The sequence below is a fragment of the Halichoerus grypus genome, chromosome 11 (assembly GCF_964656455.1).
Source record: "Halichoerus grypus chromosome 11, mHalGry1.hap1.1, whole genome shotgun sequence".
In the NCBI taxonomy this organism is placed as follows: domain Eukaryota; kingdom Metazoa; phylum Chordata; class Mammalia; order Carnivora; family Phocidae; genus Halichoerus; species Halichoerus grypus.
This window is the reverse complement of record NC_135722.1, coordinates 10,762,477-10,782,486: the sequence shown is the minus strand read 5'-3', so window position 1 is coordinate 10,782,486 and position 20,010 is coordinate 10,762,477. Positions and strand designations below refer to the sequence as shown.

The window sequence follows — 20,010 nt, the reverse complement described above, 5'->3', positions numbered from 1 at the left end:
TGATTGGGGCAAAGGCCAAGGTAGCAGAAGCCACTGATTTCCTGTCACCTGGTATCTATGAGAGGCCCCAGACCTGCCTTATGTCACTCACCCCTGTGTATGTGAGACACCAGCAGTGGAAGTGAACTCAGCAGCAAGCATCCGAATCAGCCACGCGCCCGAAGGCTTCGGACACTCAGGTAAGGAGCCAGTTTGCTTTTTTTAAGCGACTAAAAGGGAGTGACGGGTAAACCATTGGATGGTTTTGGAGACTAGATTCTCGGCTTTCCCTCAAGGGTTCCCTGGTCAGGTCTTCTGGTATTGTCACAATGTGAGGAGGGGTACCAGGGCTTGCTGCCCACCCACTCCCTTAACCACTCCCTCTCTCAAGAGAGAGCCTGGCCAATGAACTAGGAGCCATTCTACAAAAGCAGCAGATTGCAGCATGTAGACAATAGCGTTGTTACCAAGCTCCTGGGCTCAAACCGGAGCTCCACCACCTGCAGATCTACAGGCAAGTTACCAAACCTCTACGTTCCTCGGTTTGCTCACCTATAAGATGGCAGCCAATGTATTACCCACTGCTTTATCTAAGATTAAATGAGCTAAAATCCTAAAGCTCTTAGAACCACCTGGTTCTACAGAAGAAAATAATCAGCCATGGCTATCATGAAAATATTTCGACTTCTCTCGTTCTGAATGTTTTTTTCTCCAAAGATATCCTGCTAGATGTGAATACCCTGAGATGTTGTTAAACATCACAAGCTAACATTTTCTGGAGGGGACTTGGGGACATCAAACTGAGCACAAAATTCCTGCCTCAAATCTATCACAGAAGCCTACAGTGAGACTGCGCACTGTAGACGAGGAAGGTTTAAGGAAGGGCCACAAAGATGAGTTTTAGCCACGTCATAATTGTTTCCTAAAACCAATATATAATGTGATTACCTTTCCCGTTTCCAACAAAATGGCTTGATCTCACTGATCATCAAGCGAGGTGAAACGATCACCTTTTGGTCCAACATCCTGAGCATTTATGTGTAAATCTTCCCTGAGGAAAAAGTTCAGTTTAACATTTATTGAGCTCATAGTACACGGAGAAAACAGGTTCTCTATGTAACCCTAGCAGGACATCCCTTAAGAAATGTACACCCCATTAGAAAAGTTACAGTATTAGCTCATGAGAAAGAAAACAGTTGGTGACAAGGAAGGAATGCAGAGAGCTGGGGGCTTTGAAGAAGCCATGCGAGATAGTCTCAGGTGATGTGAGTGTCTAATGGGGAGTCTGGCCCTGAAGGGGGCGGGAGGGGAGCATTTCAATGTGGACAGGGTTCCAAGAAGAAAGCAGGATATGTGTCCAGATCAGTGGCTCCGGTGGGGAGCGGTGGGGTGCAGCTTCAGAAGGGCTGTAGACCTGCACCTTGAAGGCCATGGGGGGGCCAGGTACAGGTTTTTCCCAGAGGCAATAACAAACCAGACAAAGAGTTAAGCTCAGGATGGGCAGGCCTTCAAGTGGTGATTTGGGGCCTGATCTAGCGGCTCTACAGAGGATGGATTAGACAAGAGAAAGACCAAAGGCAGAAGAGTAGGACTTTTGTGCTAACCCAGGAGGGGAAATGAGAATCAAACTCATGGGGTGACACTGGGAGTAGAAAATGGTCCACACGCCAAGTAAGACACCTTACAGAGGAAGAAGCGGCATGACTGACCGAACATGGAGATGAAGGAGCTGGAGAGAAACATGGCTCCCGCTCTTTAAGCCTGGGGGACAGGGGGACAGAAATAAAGCAGTCTGAGTGGTCCTGCCTGAGGAAAGACCACAGACTCTGCAGCACAGGCCTCGGACACAGCAGCCTCAGCTGAGTGGCTCTGGCAGCATCCGGCAGGCAGCGAAGCTCGCGGAGCGAGTGGGTGGTGAGGCGGTGGAGGCGACGAGCTCGGAAGAAGCTGGCGCTAAGACAGGACACTAGGCAGTGGCTGGGGACATTGCCAGATTGAAGGAAGGGGGCTGGGAATGGGGACACTGCAGCACATTTTAATCACCAAAAGGTCCAGTAGTAACGGTTCTTGTTTGAGCGTTTAGTACATTATAAATTGCAAATCACCTCATGTTCCCGAACAGTACTCTGAATAGTGAGGCGAGAGCAGTGGCAAGCAGCAGAGCCGGGACTAGCACTTTCCGTGGTACAGCCGCACAAATAAGACTGAAGGTACAAGAACCACTTTCTCTGAAGGACTGACGTCCTGGTGCACGGAGATGGCTGAGGAGCACAGGCAGAGGGAAAGGAAGTCAGAACATCCTTCCTCAGAGATAATACGCGCATGAGGCCAGAAAGGATAAAAATGCAGAACTATTTTGAGTGGCAAAGGAGGAAGTTGAGGTGACAAAATCTAGGCAGCTTTGAACTTCTCATTACATGATGTAATTACTGGACCTAAAAGTCATTATTTGAACCAAAACCCATAAAGGCTGTGAGATTTTCTGCAGCGGATGTACACAGAAACAGTGGTGCCTTTTAAAAACCAAAAAAAGATTTGCAGAAGTCACTGTAATAAAATATGGGGCAGTGTCTGATCGACTGAGCCCTGATGGTAATACAGTTTAGTGAAAACGAAATCCTACTGTGATCACATTCGACCAATGTGCCCAGTAACCCTTGCTAATATACCAACTAGGCTTGGAGCACAACTGTGTGTTGGGCACTGTTTAAGTCATTGTGAAAAATTAAAAAACAATGACAGGGCAAAGCTGCAGGAATCTATGATATCCTTAGGAGTATGTGCTCTAATTTTATATATTCCCATACAACAAAAATTTCATTACCTAGTCTATAATGCTCTGGCATAAAAATATGTATATATTTTAGAGAGATTATTCCCATAAAAAATGAAGTAGCATATTGAAACGGGTATGTTTATGTTTATAAACTACTATTTTACATAATACGTGTTGAAGGCTTCATAGAAATAGAGTTGCCATAGTGAGACATCAATTTTAATAGCGAAATAAAATATTTCTCCCCAACAGTCACCACTGCCCCTAGCCACTGCAGACGTGGCCCCAGTAGGACGTGGCTTATACAGGAGGTTTATCTCCCCAATAATACAGACATAGCCTCAGGCAGTTGAAAAATAAGGAGAAATTAAAACAACACTAGTCCAGTTGTCTTGTTCTGTCCAGAGAACTGATGACCTTTGCTCTTTAAATTGTCCTCACTAAGAAGAGCCCTCTGGAGAGGAGTGTGGGGACTCCAGCTCATTCCCTTCCTACCAATGGGAAAATTAACCTCTCTGGGCTTGCACTTCCACATCTGCAAAAAAGACAAAATGCCTACTTAGTAAGGCAGGCGGCTTGGCACTAGATGCATGACATCCCAGGCATGCAGAGGGTGCTCAGTAAACAACTGAACTACGTGGTCTGGCCACGAGGCAGCAGTAAGAGCGCCAGCCTCAGAGCTGCGGTGACTGCCTTCTGGTTTGACTGTCACCGAATGCAAGGTCTGTAACGAGCCACAGCCCATCCCTGGGCTGCAGCTTCCTCATTTGTCAAACGAACAGAATGGTTTCTGAGGTTTTAACCAGCTCCAAAAATTCTGCCTGGTGATAAGAATCAGTCTGTAAACTCCTTCGTGGGCTATATTAATACATTCCTTTTCGTCAGTGATCTTGTTGGTTGGTTTGTGGTGCAAAGCACCAAAACCTCCAAGACCACATGACACCTGATAATTGAGAGGTGAAGCAAAATCAAGTGCAAAGCACCCAGTTGAAGCCTCCTCTCTTCCCTTCAGCCCGTGGTCCTGAAAAATATTGTTTTCGATTGCTTTCTAGTCACCCAAATAGCACATCCATCTGAAGAGGGGAGAGGTTCATAAGTGAAAGCCTGAACCCCTGTTCTGCACGGGGGCCAAAGCAGCCAGATACCTTGTTAGATAGGTCCAAGCCCTCACTTTCAATCTCTAGTAGTCATGTAACTGGAACAAGTGACCTAACGATTTCGTGCCCCATCACCTTTTCTACACAATAGAAGCAACAATTCATCCCTTGTCCACTCTGTGAGGCTTAAGTGAACTTCAGATTGTGAAATCTCTTTGTCACTATAAAGTGGGTGCAAACACGAGGCCTGGGCGACTCCCAAGCACCTGTCCCACAGCACACCAACAGGCACCCAGCTCGGTGTGACTTCAACAGGATAAGCAAGCTGGGCAGACAGTCTTGGTCTCCAAGGCCCCTTACATGACTTACAGTTGACAAAGACGAGACCAAAGATGTGTCCCTAAAGAGAGATGTCCAGGGCCCAGGAAAGACCCAACAGAATTCATGTAAGTAATTGACATAAACAAATGCCAAAAGGAAGTACAGATGAAGACAGTTGAACAGTCTTACAACATGAGAACTGGGAAGGGTCTTGGTAATAATCACTAACTTCAGAAATGAATAAATCATGAAATCTAAGAACAGACAGCACTTCCTACTTTCTCCCCATGTATGAGGCACTTTCATATGCAAACTTACTTATTTCTCACAATGTATCTGTGACAGGGGTACTGGTCTCATTTTTCCAATGGGAAAGACAGGAACTAATGCTCCTAAAGGTAATAATACTAAGAACTAGAATAGCAACAAAAACAGGTAATAATTATGCAGACACGAGTGCTTTACATACATTTATTTCCTCAGCAATGTTAAGAAACTACTCAATCCACATAATTTAGATACTGAACAAGAGGGTCAAGGTCTCTGCTTTGATGGAATTTATATTCTAGTGGGGAGAAAATGCCAATAAACAAGCAAGCAAATAATCAAGGTAATTCCCCATAGTGGTAAGTACCATGAAGCAAAAAACTGGGGTGCTGTGGATGAGGATCACTGTGGACTGAGGACTCGGGCAAGGCTTTTTCTGAGGAGCTGACATTTGAGCTACACCTGAATGAAAAGACACCAGCCACACACACAGTCCATCAGTCCATTTAAGTCTTACAGAAACCCTATATTATAAGACAAGAATGATAATTCCCATTTTGCAGTTGAAAAACTTGAGGCCCAGAGAATTTAAAGAACTTGCCTGTAGTTTTGCCGCAACAGAATAATCACAATTTGAACCTAGGCAACCTGTCTCAGGAGGCCAAGTCTTACATACAACCATAGAGAGCCTCCTTAAAGTGGTTTATTCAAGGTTGCAGAGCTGGTGGTAGAGGAAGACTAGAATCAGCTCCTATTGACTCTAATGAGTGCTCACCATACTCCTTCACGATGCCTCTGGCCCATCACAACAGACAAAAGCAGGTAAGCAAAAGGATGAGGATAAGGCAATGACAAAATACATTTTCCAATATGAGAGTGTAGAAAAGCATCCAGGAATGAGAGACACACGGGCCATGCAGACAGACGAACATGGATTTCTCTACAATGATAAAGCATGCCCCAAACATGGTTGTCAAGAATCCTGGCAGGGAGGTCAGTTCGCTTTTGTGCTACGTGTCCCTGGTGTCTGAGCAGTTGGCTGGCAGTCATCAAGGATCAGGTAATGCAGTTTGTTGAGCCAAGTCGGCAGTTTGTGAAGGACTCAATTCGAGTGGTTAAAAGATGCACTAAACCTGATAGAAAAGAATGCCAGAAGATTGCCATGGCAACAGCAATAGGATTTGCTATAATGGGATTCATTGGCTTTTTTGTGAAATTAATCCTTATCCTTATTAATAACATCATTGTGGGCAGCTGAATACCTTTTTAGAAGAGTTTTTCATCTTGGGGATTGGTATGAATAAGTGAGGATTTGAGAAGCTCATGGAGTAAAAATTTGCCTATATGTTTTGTGTTTTTCTTTCATTTTTTTGTCTTCCAAGGTGTTTTGTGTTTGTAAATTAAAACAATTTCAAAAAAAAAAAAAGAATCCTGGCAGGGATCCCTGGGCTCATGGGTCCTTGCCTGAGATGCCCCCTTCAGATCCTGTCTTCAAACACAGCAGTAGGCTTTGCCTCAGACTCAAAGCCACTGGGAAGAGGCCATGTCTACCCTCAACAACATTCATGGAAGGAATACGGAGAAAAGTATTCAGATGCACGAGACAAGATAAAAGACTGCTGAAAATCCTATTCTCTCTCTCTCTCTGCCCATTTTATTATTTGTTTTATTTTTAGGAGTTCTGAGGGTGAAATGACGACACCCAGAAATTCAAGGAGTGGAACTTTCCAAGCCGATCCTATGAAAGGTCCTACTGCCATGCATCCTGTTCAAAAAATAATTCCCAAAAGGATGCCTTCAGTGGTGGGCCCTACACAAAACTTCTTCATGAGGGAACCTAAGACATTAGGGGTAAGTCAGCTGCACTCCATTCTGTATCCTAGAGACTCTCTGGCCTACAGAAGCAGATGCTGTAGGCTAGGTACAGAATGCAATCCAACTAGAAGGTATTTGACCCAACCCGAGATGTTGTTTACATCTGACACAATGTGCCAAATCAGGGACGTGCAGAGAAATTACCACAGTGATCTTTCCCCTTTTGATTTCGTGGTTTGCATATTTAGGGGTCTCCCATCCAAGTTTGTCACCAGCATCCCAGACATCTGCCTTGGAAATGCCCCAGGTGGTGGGGAAAATGGATCTGAACAAGACAAAGGTCTTGGCACCTCCACCACTTCTTTTAGGCATTTTATGCAACCCCAAGTCAGGAGCCAGGGCTTCTAGCCTTACCTTTGTTTTCTGACTTGATGATGACTTCAGTGCATCATCAGTGCCCCCATTCTCTCTCCAGGCCATCCAGATTATGAATGGGCTCTTCCACATTGCCCTAGGCGGCCTCCTGATGATTCACACGGATGTCTATGCACCTATATGTATAACTGTGTGGTACCCTCTCTGGGGAGGCATTATGGTGAGTAAGAGCTAACAACCATTTGGGAAGTGATGCAGACAAAAAGGCTGAAGAAAGTATATGGCTGGGAAATAGGTTATGAGGTTAAAATAATTTACCGGAAAGAGAAGTTGACTAAATTGAGCATGAATCCCATTGAAAGTCAGTGGTCATGCTTCACGTGAATTCAGAGGGAAGGAAGATTGTCCAAAGTGGGACCTCTCCAAAGTCAATGTGGAGAGGGGGGAGAAGGGCACTAAACATTTGGACCATACAGCATGGTGTTTCAGAAAGCAGGAAGGCAGGGGAGCATCCCATTTCCTCCCACCTGGTCCTTTCTCCTACAGTTCTGTGCAGCTTTGTCGCAGGTGGTAAAATCAGTCCCATCCCAAATGAATCTCCTCTGGCTTATCAGCAGAGCAGCAATCCTTATGGTTCTTTCATGTACATGTTTTCCAAGCTTGTAACCTTGTCTGGGTGTGGTATGGGGCAGCCATGTTTATGCCATCATGATACTTCCATAGTTGCCACTATAAAGATGTATCCAGGATTGAAAATTTCAGAACAAAGAGAGATGGATTAAAACAAGAGTTTCCCCCATTTTATGTCCTGAACAGTAGACAAGGAAGATAAGAAATAATCGCCGTCACTTCCTGCAATGGCCAACATTTTAGTGGAGCGCCTACGGCCTTCAGGCCAAGTATTTCCTTCCACACTGATTCACTCTTCATTGGCATCAGTCCTTTAAACCACTGTGAACTCCAAAGAGAAATCCACAAATTCAAAAAAGAAAAACTAAAACTAAAACTTTCAAATTCACAGTTGTTAGTATTCACTGACCTGAAAACATGAGTTCTGCCTCTGGTCTTACTATATTCCTAGTCACAGCTCCCCAGTTAGTTGAATAAAAGGCATAGACTGAATATAGCTGAGCACGAATAAAGGAGAAATGTGACTGCTGAAAAATGAATGAATACTGTAAAAATGGCTGGACAGTTTTGTGAAAGGGGTTGGAAATGTGGATAGCTTTTTTACAACCAGGTCTCAATGTAAAAAGTGACCTCCCTCTCTGCCTCTCTCCCTCTCTGCCTCTTCTCCCATGTCCCCCACGCCTTCCCCAACCACCACCTCTTTTTTCACAGTATATCATTTCTGGATCACTCCTGGCAGCAGCGGACAAAAACCCCAGGAAGAGTTTGGCAAGTAATCGTATGTCCTTCTTTCCCCACATCAGAGAAATATCTACTTTCTCAGTTGAAAACAAAAACCTTTAAAAACCTTTGGGATGACAGTAGCACTGAGTTATCTCTCAATCCCCAAAAGCAAAATATTCTCTAGAAAGCTGCTGTGATGTTATTCATAATAAACTTGGAAATGAGACCTACCTGAATTATGTCTGTGGAAACAGAATTATAGGCTGACCCATGAACAGCAACATGCTATGGTCTAATGAATGTTAAATGTTGTGTGAGAGTAACAGATCTCTTTGAGAGCTGTGTCATTTCTCTTAGACCACCATTTAGGAAACTCTAATCAATACTGTGATTCACTTAAACCTCGTTAAATGTGAGCAAGTCAGTTTACCTCTATGTACCTCTATAAAATGGTGCTACCATATTGTCATGAGGATGAATGGCCTAATATACATGAAAGTGCTTCAGAGGCTTCAAGGACCTACAGGGGGACTTACTCTATAACCCCTGTAACACATGTACACCCAGGGTCATGAGCTTATCAGCAAGTTCCTCCCCCAAGTTTTTTATACTTACTAATAAGTTATTACTAATTTGTGTCACTTCCAAAGTCAGTGAGGGATTGAGTGAATGGAAATGGCTCTTCTCTAGAGTGGTCTGACAAACTCAGTTTTGGGCGGGGGGGGAGGAACAAGTTGTTTTATTCTCCAGATATAGCCAGTCCTACTGACTTGCCATCTGTAGGTCTTATTGCCAGGGATGAGCTATGTATGTCTTAAAATGATTATTTTAAGATAATCCTATACTATTAGGTACTTGTCATATATATTTTCCTGTTTCGACCTTTTATCATTCCTGCAAGTAGAATGCTCCCTCTGACACCCTTTACCTACGCTACCTAGAGATGTCAGCCCTAATGACATTTTGAAAGATGGCAGGCTCAGGCTGATTGCAACCTGTGTCAACAGGGAGTAGGTGGTGGTGTTCCTGCCACTGTTGTTTCCACTTGTTGGTATAGACCCAGAGGGTTCTATCTGCTCCTTCCCTCCCTAAACCCACAGAACCATCTCACTTCATTGTGATGGAAGAAGCTCCTTCCCCCCTCTTCCCTCTACCTTCCTATGCAGACGTAATCTGAATACTATTTATATTCACTCACTCAACCAATATTTACTGAATGCCTAGCAGGGTGATAGCAGTGGCAGTGAAAGCAAGTGCAGGGGTACAAAATAGAAGAATTTAGGATGACGCCTAGAATTTTCTCTTGATAAACTGGATATGAAGCAGTAAAATGAGATGGGGAAGACCAAGGAAGGAATGCAAGTTAGAGATGAAGGTTGTCATTTTACAGTGACAAGGACACTAAAACCACTGAGAGAAGTATAGTTTAATATGATGTAGGTGTAGTGCCCTTGTGAGTCAGAGGAATGGCATCTGGAATTCCTTCCTAGCTTAGATTCTTCAAATGAAATCAAACCCCATTAACAAATCTTCATGTCTCCATTTCAGGTCAAAGGGAAAATGATAATGAACTCATTGAGCCTCTTTGCTGCTATTTCTGGAATAATTTTTTTGATCATGGACATATTTAATATTACCATTTCCCATTTTTTTAAAATGGATAATTTGAATCTTATTAACGTTTCCATGCCATATATTAACATACACAACTGTGAACCAGCCAACCCTGCTGAGAAAAACTCTCTGTCTATACAATATTGTGACAGCATACGATCTGTTTTCTTGGTAAGTGTGAAATCAGGTTTCTTTTCAGGGAAGAAATTTAGTGTTTTTATTATGAGTGTCAACTCTGGATCAAGATATCTGCTACTTACTGCCTATACAGCTTTTGGGCAAGAATTTTAACCACATTCTGCCTCAGTTTCTCCAGCTGTAAAATGGGGAAATTAACAGTACTTATCTCGTAGGGCTGTTTTGAGTGATTAAGTTAACATATGCAAAATGCTTAGAACTGGAACACAGAAAATGCTACGTGTTTGCTTTAAAATTAATTATTATTATTATTACTGGTTAATAATTATTGGTATGATTAAGATGGACACTGAAGAAGTACCTACGTTATTATGAACATCTTTTGCCTCAATGAATTTTCCAGGTAGAATTTGAAGGGGGAAAATGTATCTTCCAAGTATAGATAGGTTTCCTTCATTGTGATACCATACCACCTAAAGCTGGATACAACTTAATTTGGGATTCAGTGGTTAATTTTTCCTACATAGGACTGATTCTTCAACTAATTTCCGTTGCCTTATTTTCTATCAGCAACATGCATTAACCATCTGTGGGGTGCCAGTTGTTGTGCTAAGTGTTAGGGTTTTAAAGATAATAGTAGTTCTTACAGTTGATCATTACCTAAAGAACTGAACTTCTAATCTTAATTTTAGCCAACAGTCACTGACTGAGCAGCAGCCATATTCTTTAAGCTATTATTTATTTTTGCCCTTGTTTTTTCTGTCGTTCTTCAGGGCATTTTTGCTGTGATGGGGATCTTTACCTTCTTCCAGAAACTTGTGACGGCTGGCATTGTTGAGAATGAATGGAAACAACTGTGCTCCAAACCTAAATCTGTAAGTAGTAGCCACCCTGTCCACTCACCCCCTCTGGGAAATCATACCTACAAAAAAATCATTTACAGCAAATGTAATCTAATCTATCTTTGAGACTAAGAGCTTCATGAAAAATGGTCTTGGCAGATTTCTGGAAAGCAGAAAATACCTAATGAGGCAAAAGTGTCTTGAAATTTGAAATAAGCCTAAAGTTTAGACAGAGGATACAGCCCTCTGATATGTGCACTTACTGACCCTGAGTTCCGCTTCACTCCACGTGCCCATCTCGATTTCATGATTCCACACTGAGCGTGTAAAAGTGGGGTGGCTGCAGGTTGAAGGCTGATAAAAGCACTAGTTCATCCACTTAATTTCTCAGTATTCCCTCCCCCCCGCCCCGCACCTGCACCTTTTCATCAAATCCCTCTTCCAAAACAGTAGGTTCAGAGAGGCTCCACAATTGGGAGATAGGAATATCCCAGTGACAGATTGATTATCAACTGCTTCGAACTACAGAATGTTAGCTTAAAATTTAGAAATCATCACAGTTCCTTCATTTTACAGATGAGAAAAACAGGATTCGAGGGAAAACAAACTTCCCAAAGTTATATCCAATAAAGGCAAATCAAAACTAGAATCTAAATTCCTCAATTACTGCAGTGTTCTTTCCCAAATACTGTGTGATCATTCCAGGCAATGTAGCAAATATCTGCTAACCTTGAAGATGAGCTTTGATAAGTGACTTGATCCCTTGGGAAATCAGTCCTGGTATTTGGAGGCATATAGGAAATAACATAAACAGCATAAAAACCAGGAGGTATTTGATAAATATTCATAGAGTTTGTTGACAAATGTGCCAATATAAAAGGTCAAGAAACGTTTGTTTAATTTTGTGTCCTAGGATGTAGTTGTCCTGTTAGCTGCTGAAGAAAAAAAAGAACAGCCAATTGAAACAACTGATGAAATGGTTGAGCTGACTGAAATATCTTCCCAACCAAAGAATGAAGAAGAGATTGAAATTATTCCAGTCCAAGAAGAAGAAGAAGAAATGGAAATAAACTTCCCAGAACCTCCCCAGGATCAGGAACCTTCACCAATAGAAAATGACAGCATTCCTTAAATTTTTTTTTTTCTTTCTGTTTCCTTTTCTTAGGCATTAGAAACTAGTGTTCATAGCTTCCAAGAGACATATCCACCCCCATTTCCTGAGGCCTTCTGCAAGTATCCTCCATCTGTCTCTCTGGCCTTTGCATGGAGTGACCACAGCTCACTCATGCTCACACTCTCTCTCTCTCTCTCATGCAGAGAACACAGCCATTGCAGGCAAAACATGTCAGCATGTTTCCTGTCCAGGGCAGCTTACTTACATTACAACAAGGTGGACTAGGTGCTGCGCCGCATGATTTCTCACTAGCCTTTTCCTTGGATAAGGCTTTGTAGTAGTGGTCAAAGTGGCAATTCCATCTCTGCCCCTAATGAGAAAGATAAACGTGGGCTCCAGGCCATCCCAAAACTATCTTTAATTCCTTCCACATCTACATATTTTGTGGAGTCTCTTTTGCACCACTGTCTTAAGGAAAGTAAAAAATAGTAATAATGAGGTGCAATAAGGAACTATTCCATCTTTCTATGGGGCTGACACTGTGGTACATTCTTAGAGCGTCCACACCCCATCACAGAAGCTCTAAGTGGCCAATACCAACCCTTTCTTTGTACAAACAGCACAGCTTATAAATGGACATGTCTGTATCTGTCTTAACTTTTCTTAACTCCTGCTCTAGGCTCTTGGTTGCACTCTCTACCTACTTTTAGCCTTTAGGCAAGAGAAGAATCAAAGAAAATGCCATAATGAGTACCCAAATCTTAAATGATAATCAACAGTTGTATTTGTAATTTCCAGTTCACAAAGTAGTCTATCAAATAATTACATTTGATCTTCCATAATCAAGAAAAAAAACCCTATCCATGTCCATCATACAAATGATTCAAAGAGGCTAAGTAATTTATAAAGAAGTAAAGGTAATTTGTCAGTGGTCACAGCTAGTAATTTTGAGAGCCTTTTTTCATACCCAGATCTTCTTACTCAAATCCTATAATGTCTGAAATAACCAAACTGCCTGCATAAACTACTTGAGCAAAGTCAACAGGTTTTAATAAGCACCTGCTCTCTGACCAGCATGAAATAGGTGTTGAGAGAGACACAAAAGAGTCAGGAATCAAGTTTTACTCCTTGGGGATAAAAAGACTTAAACATTCACAACATTTGGAAAACTACTTACATCATTAATATATACTTAGCTGTTAGATTACATAATGTAGACACTAAGTACTATGGACATTCTCAAAAAAGAAGATCATGCTTGAAAATAATATAATTAGTTATGATGCCAAATCTCAGGCAAAAGCTACCTTACTTCTCAATTCCTGTTTATATTAAGACATACTAGTACCCTACATAGAAAGAATGTTACTATAATCTATCAATTACATTTGAGCATTTTCTATATGTTAAGTGCTGCCAGATTCTGGCAGGTATACAAAGAGATTTCTACTCCTTGTGATATTTCTACTTTTTTAGGGACCACCAACAGAAGATATTTTCTGTGATTAGAAAAAAAAGAGATAAGACATTTCTCTATGTAAAGTCCTCAAAATTAGCTTTAAATGAATAAAACTATATTTGTATTCTTGTCTGAAACCGATGATTCAAATATGGTGTTTGCCCAGTCTTCTGTGTTCTTGTGATGTCAACCCATGAGGGAAGCTCCCATAGCCTTAAATTCATATTCACATAAGCTCAATCTGAGTTTGAACTGTGTGATGTCAGGACTTCAACTATTTATGCCAGCGTATTCTGACACACAGATTCCCAAGGAATATTTTCATGGAAAATTTAATAATTGAATAACAGATTTCTCCCACTTAGCACTCCAGAATGTGGCTAAAATATAGAACAGGCAATCTTGCCCTGAACTAGAGGAAAGGGACAAAAGCAGTGGCAGACCAGAGGAAAACAATTAATGAGAAAACCTTCAAAGAAGACAAGATCTCACCTCTATCTTATTTTCTCCACTTCTGAAATATATATGAGGATCTCTCTCCGAATCCACTGTCTTTAATATATATTTTTTTCAAGTATGTTTTTTATTCAAGTACATACTTTATTATATATATTTTTATATATATTTTATATATTTTTATTCAAGTATAATTAGCATACTGTATTATATTAGTTATTTTATTCATTTTTATGATCTCAAATAATTAGTTTTTACTGACCTCATGTAACTTCTTATGAGACAGCACTAATGTCTATTGTTGAAGAAGAATGAAAGTAATTGCTATGATTTCTCCCCAATTATCCCTTTGGCAATTTGTTCCTAATGGGGTGACTAACCACCCCAGTCTATCTGGGACTGAAGGACTTCCTGAAATGCAGAACTTTCAGTGCTAAAACCCAAATAGTGAGAGGCAAACCAGGATGGTTGGTCACCCCAGTTCACAGTAATACATAATTGTACCTAGTTGCAATCACTATATAATCTGCTTTTTATACTTAACATTATATCATACATATTTTTCCTTATTGATATATAATTTTCATAAGTTATTTTTCATGGTAACTTAGTACTTCATTGAGTCAATATAGAATAATTCAATATTCCTCTATAGTCGGGTACTAAGGGCCTTTTTTTTTTTTTTTTGGAAATGTTTGGAGCTACAGAAAACATGAGCAAGATACACATTTCCTCTTCTCATTATTCAAAATGTGGCTTTACACTTCAAGCATTGTCACAATCTGTCAATAGAAGTAATGAAATCAAGCCAGGAAATTAATTTAACACTTGACAAGAGAATAGTCAAAGATTTAATACATCAAAATGGTAGCTTCAGACTGATTTAGCATGAGTTCACTGATAGATTTTATATGTTTTAAATTCTTGGTGCAAAACCTAAAACATTGATGCGGAAGGTTGAAATTGGAAATTTCCTAAGTCTAAAATTATTTTTTTTAAATTTTTATTTATTTAAGTAATCTCTACACCCAACATGAGGCTCAAACTCACAACCCTGAGATCAAGAGTTGTGTGCTTTTCTGACCAAGACAGCCAGGCAGCCCAAGTCTACAGTTCTTAAAGGGGTTTCCTTTAATTCAAAACTTGGTTGTGTGTTCTGAACTAAAGAGGACCACGCAATATAAAATGAATATGGTAGGATCATATGGTGGCAAAATCAAAGCTAACTTAAGATTTTCCTCTGGAGTCATGTTTGCCCTTTACTCACCTCTTCTCTTGGTGACTTACTGTAAGAAAATTACTCTTACCTATTATGTATTCTGCTGCAAGAAAGAACAAAAATCTTAAAGTAAGACACAAACCAATCATTGGGAAATCATTCATTCATTCATCCAAAAATATCTGTTGATCTCAGCCTACTGGTGAGCAAAAATGAGCAGAGATCTCTCCTCTTAGAGCTTATTATCTGGTTAGAGAAAGAGACATTAGCAAAATATCCACAGGGCACCTACTATGGGTAAGACATACTGTTAAGTACAGAGGGGTATACCTAAAGATAAGAGAAGCTCCCAGCCCTCAAAAATTTTAGAGGTGATTAAAAGATGTACATATTAAAAGATAAGCAAACTCTCAACCAAGTTAGTACAGAAGATATGTACCTCAACATAATAAAGGCCATATATGACAAACCCACAACCACAATCACACTCAACAATGAAAAAATGAAAGCTTTTCCTCTAGGATCAAGAATAAGGATGCCCAGTCTAACCACTTTTATTCAACATAGTATTGGAAGTCCTGGCCATAGAAATTAGGCAAGAAAAAGAAATAAAGTCACCCAAGCTGGAAAGAAAGAAGTAAAACTGTCACTATTTAAAGATGACATGATACTAAATATAGAAAACCCTAAAAACTCCACCAAAAACTCTAGAGCTAATAAATGAAATAAGTAAAGTCACAGGATACAAACTTAACATACAGAAATCAGTTGCATTTCTGATAGCAATAATGAGCTATCAGAAAGAGAAATTAAGAAAATTAAGAAAACAATCCCATTTACAATTGCATAAAAAAGAATAAAATACCTGGGAATAAATTTAACCAAGGAAATAAAAGACTTGTACTTTGAAAACTGTAAGACACTGATGAAAGAAATTGAAGTGACACAAATAAATGAAAAGATATGCTGTGCTCGTGAACTGGAAGAATATTGTTAAATGTCCATACCACCCAAAGTAATCTACAGATTCAATGCAATCCCCGTCAAAATACCAAAACCATTTTTCACAGAACTAGAACAAAGAATCCTAAAATTTGTATGGAACCACAGAAAAACCCGAAATAGCCAAAGCAATGTTCAGAAAGAAAAACAAAACTGGAGGTTATCACACTCCTTGATTTCAAACATTACTACAAAGCTATAGTAATCAAAACAGTGTAATACTGGCACAAAAACAGACACATAACATCAATGGAATGAAATAGAAAGCCCAGAAATAAACCCACACTTAAATAGTCAATTAATCTATGATAAAAGGTGCAAGAATATACAATGGGGAAAAGACAGTTTCTTCAATAAATGGAATTGGGTAAACTGGACAGCTAACATGCAAAAGAATGAAACTGGACCACTATCTTACACCATATACAAAAATAAATTCAAAATGGATTAAAGACTTAAATGTAAGAACTGAAATCATAAAATTACTAGAAGAAAACACAGGCAGTAAGCTCTTTGACATCAATTTTAGCAGTATTTTTTTTGTACCAGTACCCTCAGGCGAACACAATAAAAGCTAAAATACACAAATGGGATTATATCAAACTAAAAAGCTTTTGCACAGCAAAGGAAACCAACAACAAAACAGAAAGGCAAACTACTGAATGGGAGAAGATATTTGCAAATCATATATCCAATAAGAGATTGATATCCAAAATATATAAAGAACTTACACAATTTCATGTTTTAAAAAACCCAATTAAAAGATGGGCAGAGGACCTGAATAGACATTTTTCCAAAGAAGACACACAGGTGGACAACTGGCACACGAAAAGATGCTCAACATCACTAATTATCAGGGAAATGCAAACGGAAACTACAGGAGATATCCCTTCACACAGGTCAGATTGGCTATTATCAAAAAGACAAAAAAATAACAAGTGTTGGTGGAGATGGAGAAAAGGGAATCCTCATACACTGTTGGTGGGAATGTAAATTGGTACAGTAACTATGGAAAACAGTATAGGGGTTCCTCAAAAACTAAAAATAGAACTACAGGGGCACCTAGGTGGCTCAGTCAGTTAAGCATCCGCCTCTTGATCTCAGCTCAGGTTTTGATTCAGGGCTGTGAGTTCAAGCCCCACACTGGGCTCCAGGCTGGGCATGGAGCCTAGTTAAAATAAAATAAAATAAAAAATAGAACTACAATACAATCCAGCAATTCCACTTCTGAGTATCCAAAGAAAATAAAAACACCAATTCAAAGAGATATATGCAACTCTTATGTTCACTGAAGCATTATTTGTAATAGCCAAGATATGGAAGCAACCTAAGTATCCACTGATAGATGGAGAAAGATGTGAAGTGTGTGTGTGTGTGTGTGTGTGTGTGTGTGTGTGTGTGGTGGTGGAATATTACTCAGCCATAAAAAATAATGAAATCTTGCCATTTAAGATGACATGGATGGACGTGGAGGGTATTATGCTACATGAAATAAGTCAGATAAAGACAAATACCAAATGGTTTCACTTACATGTGAAATCTAAAAGACAAAATGAATGAATAAACAAAACATAAAGACTCACAGATACAGGAAATAAGCTGTTGGTTACCAGAGAGGGGAGGTGTTGGGGGAGGGAGGAGCAAAATCAGTGAAGAGGGTTAAGAGGTACAAGCTTTCAGGTATAAAATAAGTAAGTCATGGGGATGTAATGCATAGCACAGGAAATGGAATATAGTCAATAGTATTGTAATAACTTTATATGGTGACTAATGGTCACTAATTTGAGGTCATTTCAATACGCATAAAAATACTGAACCATTATACATACACCTGAAACTAATAGGATATTGTATATCAATTTTACTTAAGTAAGAACATACAATAAAAATTTATTTTATGGGAAAAATAAAAGGAAACCAGTAGAGGTTCAGGAAAAATTCAATGGGAAAAAAATAATCTTTTCAATAAATTATGGTGGAAAAACTGATAGACACATGAAAATGAAATTGGACACTTACCTCACACTACACACAAAATTAGCTCAAAATGGAGCAGAGGCCTAAACGTAAGAGTTTAAACTAGAAAACTCTTAGAAGAAAACAGAAGTGGAAACTTCACGACATTGGATTAGGCAATGGTTTCTTAGGAATGACATCAGAAGCACAAGCAAACAAAGAAAAAATAAATTGGACATCAGAGAAATTAAAAACTTTTGTGCTTCAAACAGCACAATAAAGAAAGTGAAAATACAACCCACCAAAGGGGAGAAAATATTTGTAAATCATATATCTGAGAAGAGTCTAGTATCTAAAATGTATAAAGAAAGCTTATAGCTCAACAATTAAAAAGACAAATACCCAATTTAAAAAGTGACAAAGGATTTGAATACATATTTCTCCAAGGAAAACATACAAATTACCAATAAGCACATGAAAAGATGCCAGCATCATTCGTCACTAGGGCAATGCAAATCGAAACCACAATGAGAAACTACATCACCCCCACAGGGATGGCTATAATCAAAAAGAAAGTAACAAGAGTTGGTGAATATTTGAAGAAATTGGAACCCTCATATAATACTGCTAGTGGTAATATAAAATGGTGTAACTCCTTGAAAAATATATTTGGCAGTTCTTCACAAAGCTAAATGTAAAGTTACTAAAATACCCAGTAGTCCACTGATAGATATATTCTCAAGAGAACCGAAAACATATGATCACACAGAAACCTGCACACAAATGTTCTTGTATACAAAAAGCAGAAACAGCCCAAATGTCTATTAACTGATGAATAAAGAAAATGTGGTATATCCATATAATAAAACATTATTTAGCCATCAAAAGGAACGATATTCTGGTACATGTCACAATTTGGATGAACCTTGGAAACACCTCATTAAGTACAGGAAACCAGAAATAAGAAGACACAAATTTATGATTCTATTTATACAAAATGCCTGTCATAGGCAAATCGATAGAAACAGAGCCAAGGTCAGTGGTTGCCGAGGCTGGGAGCAGAGGAAAAGGGACAGTGACTGTTAATTAATTCAGGTTTCCTTTGGAGGTGATGAAAATATTCTGGAATTTACAGTGGTGATGGCTACAAAACTTTGTGAATATATTTAAAAACGCTTAAAATGGGTGGGTTTTATGGTGTGTGAATGTACTCCAATAAAAATAATTTTAAAAGAGATAGATGGCCGGGAAGGACTAAATAACAGTAAAATGCCTAGTGCATAGTGCAAAATAGTTGCTCAAAAGTGTTAAGGAGGGGCGCCTGGGTGGCTTAGTTGGTTAAACATCTGCCTTCAGCTCAGGTCATGATCCCAGGGTCCTGGGATCGAACCCCGCATCAGGCTCCCCGCTCTGCGGGAAGCCTGCTTCTCCCTCTCCCACTCCCCCTACTTGTGTTCCCTCTCTCGCTGTGTCTCTCTGTCAAATAAATAAATAAAATCTTTTAAAAAAAAAGTGTTAAGGAAATGAGTGAGCTCTATGAGGGCTTGCTTAGAGCATCACAAGAAAACCTCATGGAATAGGAGGGATTTGAGTTGAATTGAGAATAGGTAGAATCTATAGTAAGAGAATAAGGAAAAGATATTCCAGGTAGGTGGGGCAATACCTATACAGGATGAAAATGGAAACATTCTAGTTGTGTTCAGGGGCAATAACAGAATCACCTAGATGGGTTTTGGTTAAATTAGTAGGTAATTAGACCCAAGGCAATAGAGAAAGGCTGGAACCACAGTATGCAGAATCTCCAATGCCCACCGCATCTGGACCTGGATTCTTAAGCATTAGGGAATCACTGGAGGTGTTTGAGTCGGGAAGCAAGAAATTACAAAAGTGAGACAACAGGAATAAATAACAAAGTAGACCTGAATTAGAAACTAGAAAAAAAAAAGGGGGAGTGTACATAAAGATATTCTGGAATAGACAGAACTTAATGGATATGAAGGACTTTATTAGCTATAAAAGGGAAGAAATCAAAGATCTCTCTCAGCTTTGAGTTTGGATGACAGGGGTAGGAAGGGCATGAGATGGGGATGATGCTAATGGAGAGAGATGGGAAACTGAGAAACTGTAGGCACAAGAATTGGATCATGAGCTCAGACTAGACTGGTTCTAGAATTTCACACTATAGATTAAAGATTCATTCTGATATGCAAACACCTGCAAGTCCAAG

General features: G+C 39.7%; 1 protein-coding gene and 1 pseudogene across 1 annotated transcript; both read left to right on the top strand.

The window, feature by feature from the left end:
- Window positions 1-13,287, top strand: MS4A1 (membrane spanning 4-domains A1). Its single transcript, XM_036110619.2, has 7 exons — window positions 1-179; window positions 6,117-6,291; window positions 6,731-6,850; window positions 7,972-8,028; window positions 9,532-9,768; window positions 10,509-10,610; window positions 11,491-13,287. Exons 2-7 carry the CDS (start codon window positions 6,133-6,135, stop codon window positions 11,707-11,709), a joined length of 894 nt encoding a protein of 297 aa, XP_035966512.1. The 5' UTR covers window positions 1-179; window positions 6,117-6,132; the 3' UTR covers window positions 11,710-13,287.
- Window positions 2,855-5,869, top strand: LOC118547260 (protein transport protein Sec61 subunit gamma pseudogene; annotated as a pseudogene).
- Window positions 13,288-20,010: the final 6,723 nt, after the last annotated feature.